Source organism: Acartia tonsa, chromosome 11, assembly GCF_053477335.1.
Source record: "Acartia tonsa isolate MP-2025a chromosome 11, ASM5347733v1, whole genome shotgun sequence".
NCBI lineage: Eukaryota > Metazoa > Arthropoda > Copepoda > Calanoida > Acartiidae > Acartia > Acartia tonsa.
The window spans coordinates 22648243-22660557 of record NC_137270.1 but is presented as its reverse complement, the minus strand read 5'-3'; the positions used below and the strand labels follow the sequence as shown (position 1 = coordinate 22660557).

General features: G+C 32.0%; 1 protein-coding gene across 1 annotated transcript in view; it reads left to right on the top strand.

The window, feature by feature from the left end:
• LOC145331192 (uncharacterized) overlaps positions 1–6407 on the top strand; it is a 51663-nt gene extending 45256 nt beyond the window's left edge. Inside the window, exons 10-13 of the mRNA XM_080175814.1 lie at positions 435–599; positions 719–725; positions 813–2456; positions 2718–6407. Of these exons, the coding sequence (XP_080031940.1) occupies positions 435–599; positions 719–725; positions 813–2456; positions 2718–4987 (4086 nt within the window). The 3' untranslated portion in view covers positions 4988–6407. The remainder of the gene's footprint in view (positions 1–434; positions 600–718; positions 726–812; positions 2457–2717) is intronic.
• The last annotated feature ends 5908 nt before the right edge of the window (positions 6408–12315 follow it).

Below are 12315 nucleotides of genomic sequence, written 5' to 3'. Positions count from 1 at the left end.
TACGGGATATTTTAATCTATTTCTATTTTGGGGGGAGGGTGGAGAGGACCCCTCCCTAAAAATAGTAATGATCATTCCCTAGACCTATAAAAAGACTCACTTTATATAATGCTTGGCTATAGACAGACACACAGACAAACATCTTGTTGCTTTTATGTTAAGATTCTTACATTTTTTGGCAGTGAAGCTGCTCTACAAATATCTTTCTGCAATACAAAGTTTTATAATGACGTTTTCTTATTCGTTGGCTTAGCAACTTTAAGGACTTTTATTGAACTTACATTGGTTGAATAATTAGTTGAGTGTCCAAACGTTTCAACTAATAATTGTAATCTTCAGAAGAGGTAACTTTGTGTATCATCATTGTGCATGTACATCAATTTATGGGCCACTGTCTTATCCTTTTAGATCCGTGCAATTATATACATATTTAGGTTCAAGATGTAACTGAAGGCGTAGCAAAGGTACTGGATGTTAATCCTGACGCAGGCTTTGATCAGGATGTACCTGACACTCAGGGAAATGGTCCTTTCTTTCAGGAAAAGATATTGAAATTTTATATTACAATATACTTAAATATAAAAATTAATAAAAATCTAGCTAGAAATAACAAATTAACAAATTACCAAATACGGCATTTTATAAAGTTTAAAAATAATATCTACATATCAAAAACAAAATACTTAACACACTTATTTCTCTATTATATTACATCTAGGTTCATTGTTTTGTTTTTTATTGTATCCTGTTCTTTTTTAAGCAATACATTTCTATAGCTGCATTTTTTATGGTGATTTAACATAAAATTTAAGTATCTTTGATCCAGGTATCCACACCAGAAAATATATTGTCTGGTCCAGCAGGCAGTAAACTTTCAGAGGAACATCCAGGATCTCTAAGTTTTGGCCTTTCCTCCACGCCCAGTCAATCAACAAGCTATGATAATTCTAATAAGTATGTGACAGAAGAAGTGACAGCTCCTACTGCTGCCTCAACTACTCGAGGAGGTGCTAATGCCTGGACCACATTTGGCCTTGAGGAGGACAGAGACCGCCTAAAACAGTATCTTGAAGTGAATCTTGACCAAACACCATTTGAGGTTGATGATACCAGCAGCAATGCTAATTCTGATAGAATTGTTGATCCTAGAATTAAACCCAAACGTTGGAATGCTGATTTTGAAAGATTTAAAGAAAGAAGTGGAATGGATAAATATGCTAAACCTGGGCAAGGACAAGCTACCCCTAAAAGAATGTCCAGTTTTAGCAATAACAACAAAAATGTGAGACAAGGATTCTACAAGCAAAATGAGAATTCTCAAAATCCAAAGGAAACTTACAGACAACCTCAAAATTATAGAATTAGACCCAGACTACAACAATCTACACCACCTGATGTTGTTGATAGATTTGAAAATGTTTTTGAGGACCCTGAAGCTTCAATAAGAAGAAGATTTAATACTTTAGATGAAATGAATAAAGATTTATTTGCTGCCAAGCCAAGCAGCAATAGAAGATTAGATTCCCTGAAGCCATACAATCCTATAGAAGAGAATATACAGGAAACAAGAAGGGGACCTTTCAGAAGACCAATAATCAGACAAAGACCAACAGAATCATCAGATCCTAATGATGGTATGATGGATATGATTGAAGAGGTTGATAGGGAAGAAGGTATTCAAGACATTATCAGACTTGATGAATTTAGTGAAGAAAGTGGTGTAAAAGAAGAGCCAATTGATAATGTATTTGTTATTAAAGAAAAGAGTAAAGAAGGTCAGGGTGAATATGGACCCTTTTTTAACATAAATATTCCAGATGATTCCAGCAACAACATACCATTTACTGAAGTAAAGGATGACAATGTTGATGAAGTTATTAATAATGAATCTGTGTCTCCAGCTCCTGCCATGTTTCTGCCAACACTGGCTCCATTGGCCCCTCCCAAGGAATCAGTTCTTCAAGTTGAAGAGAAGCCTCTTTTTGTGCCAAAGGATGATGAAACAAAGACTTCTGAATATACACCATTTATCCCATCCCCTGCTCCATTTGAACCACAGGTTATTCCTGACATCATAGAAAGAATTGACATTGTTGATGACAAACAAAATGCTTTCGAATACATTGATACTTATGAGGAATCTGATAAAGCAGAGACTGATCTAAAGTCAATTGATTTTATTTCTGGCAATCCTGAATTTGATACTTATGATTATGAGACAATTAAAGAGGTTGAACAATCAAGTGAAGCAGCTGAATTTGCTGAAGTTGAAAAGGTTGATAAAGAGCCTGAAATCAAAAGATTTACTTCTCTTGAGGACTACAGAAATTCCCTACAAGAGCAGTATGAAAGCAATATTGAGAAAGACATAGTTGAAGAGCCTGTTATTGAGATAGAAAAAAAGTTTGAGTATGATGAGAAAACAAGGAGAAGAACTGTTTATCCAACAAAAATAGGTAATGTTTTTAAGTAGTGAAGCTGCTCTATAACTACATTTGTATAATTTAAGTGTGTAATTGTTCACCTGTCTGCCAATTATAAAAAGTTTGCTTTTAGTGTGAAATCTTCTTTAAAAATTTCAGAAAAATGTGTTACTAAAAACGATACGCAATTATAATTACATTCCAAAATTTAAAGCTAAAGTTGTAGTTTTTGATAAGGAAAGATTTTCAAGGTACGATTTGATTTCAAATTACATAACAAGTATTTTAATTTAGATGTGAATGAACCAGTAGAAGAAATAGTGGAGCCAGTGGCTACTCCTCTCTCTACAACTGAACTACCAACAGCTGACAGTTTACAAAATTTGATGGCTGAAAATGAATACTCCAAAACTCATATCAGACTGCAGAAGACAAGACCAAGAGAAGAAAAAAAGCCTGTGTCAGAGAGTACTGTCACTCAATCTTCAACAAGTACTACAGAGCTACAAAACATCCAGGAAGAAAATAGATATTCCAAGACTCAAATATCAAGATTGAAAATAAAAAAGGATCTGAACGCGCCAAGAGATTATTCAAATATCCAAATTAAGGACATTATCAAACAAATCCCAGTTTCAAAACTAAATACTCTGCTAAAAAAATCTGGTTATAAAGTATCGGATATGTTTAAGAAGGTTCCTGAAGTGATGGATCTTGTTATGAAAGCTGTCGAGGATGAAAGTTTCCTAGAAAGTCAACTTACTGAAGCATCCATGGCTTTTGACCCAGTGAAAGAAGACATTGATAAAACTGATGATCTGGAACAATTGCAGAGTGAAGAAACAAACGAAGACACAGTCAGGATGCCCTGGGCTCCAAGAATCAAAGAAGAATCCTCAAATAACAACCAAAGAGAATCCGCAAACAACAATCAAAGAAAATCTTCCACTATAAATGAAAAATCAGATAATACTGAAAACAATGAAGTCACTGAGGATGATTTTGAGTCGAGACTTGAAGATGAAGTCAAAACAATGGATCTTAAATCTCTCATGAAAAAGATTATCCCGATGAGCCTAAGTGAGGTACTCCAACAAGTTGGCTATGCCTTGCCTGACATTATGAGCAAGAATCAAGCTGCTATAAGAGCTGTTCTCAAGTATCATCATAAACTAACAATGAAAGAGGAAGAGAAAGTTGAAAAATCCACAAAATCTTCAGGTTGGTCTCCTACCAAAGCAGATTATACCTCAACTACAACAACAACAACAGAAAGTACAACAGTTGCACCAGAAGAAACAACTAAAAAGTCATTCAGACGCAAATCCTCTATAGATCTATTTCAAAAGTTTAGAAACAGACTAACTGTAGAAACGCCTACAACTACAACAGAAGCTGTGAACTTGGTGACTCCTTCATCATTTAAATTTGGAGAAAGAACAACCAAGAAAAGATTTACTTCAGTTGATGACTACAGAAAATCATTAGAAAACAATCGGGATGAAAATGATGACTTTGCTTATGTTGATGACAATGAGAATGCAACAGAAATGGAAAAGGATATTTTTGACAATCCTAACACACTTAAGATCCTTGACCCTGAAGCTAAAAAGGAATTAATGGAACAGGATGAAGAATTAAGAAAATTATTTGAACCTCAAGAGCCAACATCCAGTACAACAACTACATCCGAAATTCTGAACCAAACCCTGGCTACCTTCAATATGACTGATGCTGAACTTGACGTTCTAAAAGAGCGTAAGGACATGGCAGTTCCAGACCTTAATAATCTGTTTAATGACATTGAAAGAGAATCCAAAGCTCCAGAAATAATCTATGGAGCTAAGCCTGGCAGGATTGATGTTGAATCTTCTTCTATAGATAATGAGGAATATGAGGATTCTGAAACTGACTTGGACACAGAAGAGGATATTGTCAATCAAACAGTATATAATCAGCCTGAGAGTAAAAGTGAGAAGCCCAAGACGAAGGAGAGGCCAAAGTATATCCAAATGGATTTTGGACCTGGTGGCTATAGAGGCGGCTATAATAATCCATTCCAGAATGGCTGGGGTGGTGGATTTGGCAGCAAAAGTGGGGGACTAATAACAGACAGACGAACTACCACAACCACAAGAGCTACTCCTCCTATTACTTACTTTGATGTCAATGGCGATTTAGTAGATTTAGTAGAGAATAATATCAAACTACATCTTGCTGAAGAGTCATTACTTGGGGATTATGAAATTTATGATTATTTTGAAGATTACAATCATCGCGGCCCCGTTGAGGTTCCTGAAAGTGTACGCAGCGCCCTCATAGCCAGCTCAGTAGTCGGTGGCTTGGCAGTCATTTTATTCCTGGCAATTTTCATGCTATGCCTTTGGAAGCAAATGAAAAGCAAGCTGAGAATGAACGGAGAATTTCAAGAGGAAAAGGTTGGATTTTTTGCCTCAATGTTTGGTAAGAAAAAGATAAAGGATTCCGCACCCAATGGATATTTTAACAAAGTGGGGAGTACTACAGAACCCAACTACAGCACTACAAGTTCTGATGAATATTAGACATTTAGTAAAAAGCTTTTTAACTGTACTTACTTTTTACAGATGTGTATTTTAAGCTTATCTAATTAAAAAATCTTTGGGTAAAAGGTTAATACAATAAAAAAAACAATTGAAGTGTTATGTTAAAAAAACAATATTCAATCAGAAAAAAAACATTATAGTGAATTAAAAATAAGCCTTTTAATCTTAATTATGATGCTAGAGGATCTTGACCTATTTTAATGCTTTATATGATAACATTAATTATTTTCTAATTCTAATCTAGTTGCTAAATCATTTCTAAGTCCATTTTCTGTGCCAATCATTAAAGTGTTAATTTTTCATTAGATTTTTATTTAAAAATATGGAAGAATTATCTTCTATACAATTTACCTCTATTATGCAACTAAGAATCAATATAAAAATTAACACCAACAATACTAAACTAAGAATTTTTAAATTTAAAATTTTCTCTTTTTAAAAATATTTTACATAACTGAAGTTGCTTTTAGAGAGGTCCTGTATAAATATGTTTTAAAATTTCAAAGTAAAACATAATTATTTTGTAACATTATATAAATAAACTGAGAAATCCTATTGTGCAATATTGTTAGTGAATTAAACAGGGAAATGTGCAATAATTAAAAACATTCCTTATTCTGTGATTTATCTTGTTATGTTATCAAAATCAAATTATTATAAAATTGAGGTTATTTTTGTAGTCATTTTTACTTAATTGTGGTTATATCTTAAAACACCAGTTTTTTTTTTGTATTGAATCCAAAGCTCAAGAACGTCCAAGCTCTTGTTTTGAGGGTTTTAAAGGTTTTGGAGGGGGTTAATGTCATGTATTTAATTTTTTTGTTGTGGGAGTAAACAACCCCCCCCCCCCCCCCCATCAACCATCTTGGACTTCTTTGACAGACTTCATATTTTTTTCTCTACAAATAAAAAATGAATAAAGTTCATTTTCAGAATCTCTAGTTATTATTAATTTATTTGGCTTAAAAATAAATAATATAAATTAATTATTATATATTTATTATCTATTTTTAAGTCATGCAATTGGTAAATTTACTTATGTCTAATCATTAGATCAGCTTTAACTAACCTTTCACCCCTATTTAAAAAAAATAATACCTTTTGGCTTCTATTAATTTTGAAAATCTAACCTCCCCTAATAAATTCTAAAATAAACTGATTTGCAAAAAAAATATAAATTTGAGTATAGGAAGGGTTATAGCTAGCTTATCCACTGATATGAAAGTATTTTACCATGCCATCTATACTGTACATGCTTTAATCTGTGTTAATTTTTCTAGTGCAATATTTCCTACTATATGCTAATCATTATAAAAAGTGCAATATTTCATATGGACAAGATTGTCCTTGTTATTATAATTATATCTTGTAATTAAAAATAAAGTTTATTTTTACATGTAATAAACAAGATTGTTAATCTATATATTTTTATTTTTTAATTATTTTTGCATAGTATCTAATGAAAGAAAGTAATTGCGCGCAAGATGAAATCTCTATACAAACTAATGCTAATTGTGCAGCGAAAAGTTTTTTTATGTTTAATTTAATAAGATGCTTGGACTTATGAGTCAGCGACTCTTTTTTTTACTTCACTGTAATCATGAAACTTCCTTCTAATATGTTTACTTCTAGCGGCTACACTCCTAGATGTACTTGAGGTTTGGGGAGGGGGGAAAAGTCGAACTCCAACTTTTAATTATAGTTTTAAAATAAACTTCCGGCATACATGTATGAAGGAAAGTCCAGTTTAGTAAGGCATACCTTGGCGTCGCCCAACAGAATTTTTTGATACTTTTTTCTAGTGGCGATTTCCATTGAGGGCGTTGGTACCCTCATCCAAAATTGTTATAAATCTTTTTAAGACCTATGAAAAGCTATATTGTAAAGGAGAACCATACCAGTGCAGTGCAGCAATTAGCGAGATACTTCAGTACAGACAGGAAAACACACACAGTTCACGTTACTTTTTATAAGAAATAAGTCTTTACAAATTTGAAGCTTTATAAGCGCACTTCTGATTTCAAATAGTTAGAGTCAAGTTAGCACATTTTTTCATATTCTCTTAAATATGACCTTCAAGGCATAAAAAAATAATTATTACCATCAGAAAGTTATCAAAGATGTCCTTAATCCATTTTGGAAGTGATAATTATAAAGCAGGGATAAAGGATAGGTTCAATAACAGTATGGCGTGTGTTGTAATTATATCAACATAAAATTTAGTCAATACTTTGAAGTCAAAACTAAAATGCTACTCAAAAACCGGCATGTCTATAATTGGTCAGCCTTGATCTCTTTTAGTTGGAAGTCATATTTACGACATAAAACATCAAATTTTAAAGTTTTTTATATAAATCTTTCTATGAATTATCCCAAGCAAATTATCTTAAAAACTTTGGGTACTTTTATTAATTCTTAATTGGTTGGTTCAAATTAGCATTGTGCCAATTATTGCAATGAACAGAAGGCTTAATTATGTTTATCATCATTGGGTATTGTATCAATTTATATAGCATTGTCATATCCCTTGAGATTCCTGGCTAGTATAAGTCTTATTATCACTACATTAACTCCTTTGAATTAAAATTGGACCATTGTGTAAAGTATAATTGCAATAGTATGTTTCTACAATCCACAAAAAAAATTTATGATATGATTATCCTAATCATCAGATTTTTGAAATACTGGTTTCTAGAACAACAAAGTACAATATTAAATGCGAAACATCTCGACAATCAAGTCCTAAAATGTAAGTATGTCCTTAAACAGTATCCTATATTTATGAAGTTTTACAACTTTAAATTTTCTTTAGACTTATATTTTTTTTGTATATTTTACTTATTCATTTCTGACACTCGTTTGTCCTACTGTTTCAGAGCTTCGTTTTTATGGATGTTGTCATCCTTGTTATTTTAGACAAGCTACAATACTGTTTTGCTATCAATGTTTCTGCTATTTTTCCCTTTTAAAAATACAGTTTGCATTAACATACAGAGAGTATGGTTTTCCTAACAGCCAGATGTCGGTGAAATATGACAGAACAATCTACCAGTTTAATAGCAAAGCAAGGGTAACAATCAGATAGATAGATAGATAGATAGATAGATAGATAGATAGATAGATAGATAGATAGATAGATAGATAGATAGATAGATAGATAGATAGATAGATAGATAGATAGATAGATAGATAGATAGATAGATAGATAGATAGATAGATAGATAGATAGATAGATAGATAGATAGATAGATAGATAGATAGATAGATAGATAGATAGATAGATAGATAGATAGATAGATAGATAGATAGATAGATAGATAGATAGATAGATAGATAGATAGATAGATAGATAGATAGATAGATAGATAGATAGATAGATAGATAGATAGATAGATAGATAGATAGATAGATAGATAGATAGATAGATAGATAGATAGATAGATAGATAGATAGATAGATAGATAGATAGATAGATAGATAGATAGATAGATAGATAGATAGATAGATAGATAGATAGATAGATAGATAGATAGATAGATAGATAGATAGATAGATAGATAGATAGATAGATAGATAGATAGATAGATAGATAGATAGATAGATAGATAGATAGATAGATAGATAGATAGATAGATAGATAGATAGATAGATAGATAGATAGATAGATAGATAGATAGATAGATAGATAGATAGATAGATAGATAGATAGATAGATAGATAGATAGATAGATAGATAGATAGATAGATAGATAGATAGATAGATAGATAGATAGATAGATAGATAGATAGATAGATAGATAGATAGATAGATAGATAGATAGATAGATAGATAGATAGATAGATAGATAGATAGATAGATAGATAGATAGATAGATAGATAGATAGATAGATAGATAGATAGATAGATAGATAGATAGATAGATAGATAGATAGATAGATAGATAGATAGATAGATAGATAGATAGATAGATAGATAGATAGATAGATAGACAGATAGATAGATAGATAGATAGATAGATAGATAGATAGATAGATAGATAGATAGATAGATAGATAGATAGATAGATCGATAGATAGATAGATAGATAGATAGATAGATAGATAGATAGATAGATAGATAGATAGATAGATAGATAGATAGATAGATAGATAGATAGATAGATAGATAGATAGATAGATAGATAGATAGATAGATAGATAGATAGATAGATCTGTTCTATATTGCATATGAAGTAGAATTTTAGTAGAACAAAATCAACATTATATATACATTAAATTCTAAGTCTAAACGAAATTGTGCAAAAATTTGTTGCAAAATCGCGTAAATATAAAATGCAGTACAAAGTAGGACATAATTTCATTTTTAGGATTCCCCATTAATATTTTACCTTCTTTTCCAAGGAATATTTTTTCAAAAGTCATATGAATAGGATATAATCATGACACACACAAAAAATATTAAAAAATTAGCAAGTTTTAAATGGACGTACCGACTTTCTGGTAATAAAGTTAGTACGCTTTCTAATTCGTACCTATATAACATTGAAATCATAATGTATAGTTTGAAATTGATAGGATAATTTTAACATGTCTTTTTTAATAATTATATCATACAAAAAATGTTGTTGTCAAAAAAAATAAAAAAATAGCTTGTAACGATTGTAGAGTTGTTGCGCTTTCTAAGTCGTACCTAACTGTTATAGGAATCAATATGCAAAGTTTCAAATCGATATGACCATTCTAACCTAACGGACGGGAGGACGTAGGGACGGACAGACCCTAACAAATGAAAAGCTTAGCTTTTAAAAATATGAAAACAAATCCTTAATAATTAAATCTAGCATGCAAGAGCAGGAATTTAAAAATCTTAACAAAAATATGTACCTAATAGTTAACAAATTTATTTTTTGCCTTTTTTTAAAGTTTGAAATCAATAATGTTGTCAAAAATAATTTAAAATCAGCCTGTTTTAAATTAACTTTCTGGTAACGATTTTAGAGTTGCTACAGTTTCTAACTCGTACCTAACTGTTATAAGAGTGTCATGCAAAGTTTGAAATTAATAAGACAATTCTAACATATATGAATTAACAAAAAGAGCTAACCATTACAGACTGACAACGTACGGACGAACCGACCCTAATTATAGAAAAGCTTCGCTCTAAAAAAATGATTCAGTCGTTATCAGGATCTTTATCAATACTTTCTAAATTTCGTTGCTTTAAAAATTCGGTGAATAACCGGTAGTTTTTTTTGTTGTCCGTGAGATTGACAATAAAATATAGCTATACTCTACAAATGGTCATTGCTGGAATTTTATCAACAGATTTCTCTACAATTAAGAATGGACCAGAAACAAAATTAGTTTGATTAGGTTTCTTTAAAAAATCCTTATAATAAACTCGTACCTAACTGTTATAAGAGTATCATGCAAAGTTTGAAATTAATAAGACAATTCTAACATATATGAATTAACGAAAAGAGCTAACCATTACAGACTAGCGAACGTACGGACTGACCGACCCCAATTATAGAAAAGCTTCGCTCTAAAAAAAATGATTCAGTCGTTATCAGGATCTTTATCAATACTTTCTAAATTTCGTTGTTTTAAAAATTCGGTGAATAACCGGAAAGTTTTTTTTTGTTGTCCGTGAGATTGACAATAAAATATAGCTATACCCTACAAATGGTCATTGCTGGAATTTTATTAACAGATTTCTCTACAATTAAGAATGGTCCAGAAACAAAATTAGTTTGATTAGGTTTCTTTAAAAAATCCTTATAATAAAGTAACAGTATGATTTTTGTTTGCGTGTCTGTTTGAACCAAATGATCTCGCTAACCGCTGAACCGATAAGGTTCTCATTTAAAGGGTAGTTTCGCATAGGTCCTGATGAGGTTTATAACTATTTTATGGAAGGGTTTCACCACCCTCCCCAGAGAAATCGACAAAAATAAAAAAAAACGTCGCCCTGCGGATATTTTTGCAATTCGCTAAAAACATCATATAGCGGGGAAAAATATTTTGTTAAATCGCTGATTTTAAAATAGATTTAAAAAGAAACAATTTTACGTGTCCCTAGAGGCCTCTAGAGGCGTAGCCGCTAGTTAAGTGTATTTCAGAAATACAAGACCGAAAACGGCCATAACATGCAAAGACGCAATAAAAAGAAAAAAAATACAGATATAAATAAGTATTATGTGTTTTATGACGTAATTGGACAGCTAGAAATAAATAATGTTTTCTAGCATATGCATTTATATACTTTAATAATTTTGATTCTAAAAGCATCCGTAGAAATTAATAGTTATTTCTCGTATAATAATATAATACGATGCTAGACATAGTTTTTTCGTATGGATTAGAACCGGTTCCTATCCACCGGATTCGAATGAATGCAAGAAAAATGTTTCCTACTGCTGCTATGTCAGGTACGGCAAAAATAGTAGGGGGAATGTAAAGAAACGGGCGCAATTCGTTACCTTGCACAGTTAGGACTTCTAAACAAAGGACGTGCAATCAAAGGGTAATAGGCAATATAAACAAGTAAGATAAATTAATAAACGAAAAACTTCACCAACCCATATTTTAAAATTATTTAAAAAAGAAGAGGGTGGGGGGGGAGCTAAAGTGTATACTTCAAACAAATAAATATGTCTAGATAAACTGTCCTCATTTATCTATGTAGGAATTTTAGTAGGGGCGTCCAAGCTTTTTATTTTGGGGGGGGTAAAAAATTTTTAGGGGGGGGTAATTCGTGTTTGGGGGGGGTAAAATGGCGCGCGAAGCGCGCCGCAAATTTTTTTTACCCCCCACAAAATTTTTACCCCGGGGGTAAAATTTGCTTGGGGGGGGGGGTAATTACCCCCCTGAAATCTGTTGGCAGGGGTAAATTTAGTTTACCCCCCCCCCAAAATTTACCCCCGGGGTAAAATTTTTGGGGGGGGGTAATTTAAATTTTATTAAATATATAGTATTAGAAATTTTTTTTATTAAAGATTTTTTATTTTAAGGGGGAATTTACCCCCCCAAAATTGTTTGGGGGGGGGTAAATACCCCCTCCTTAATGGCAGGGTAGGGGTAAATTTTGAATGGGGGGGGGGGTAAAATGAAAAAAATTTTGGGGGTGCCTACGGCACCCCCAAAATCGTTTAGGGGTGCCAATTGGCCCATTACCCCCCCCCTTGGACGCCTATGATTTTTAGCATAGTATTTTAATAGTTTTTAGAGGAAAGTAAAATTATTTCAGTTTTGTTGCCTCAAGGGCCCATGCAAACAAAACTAGATTTTTATTTTATTATTCATGG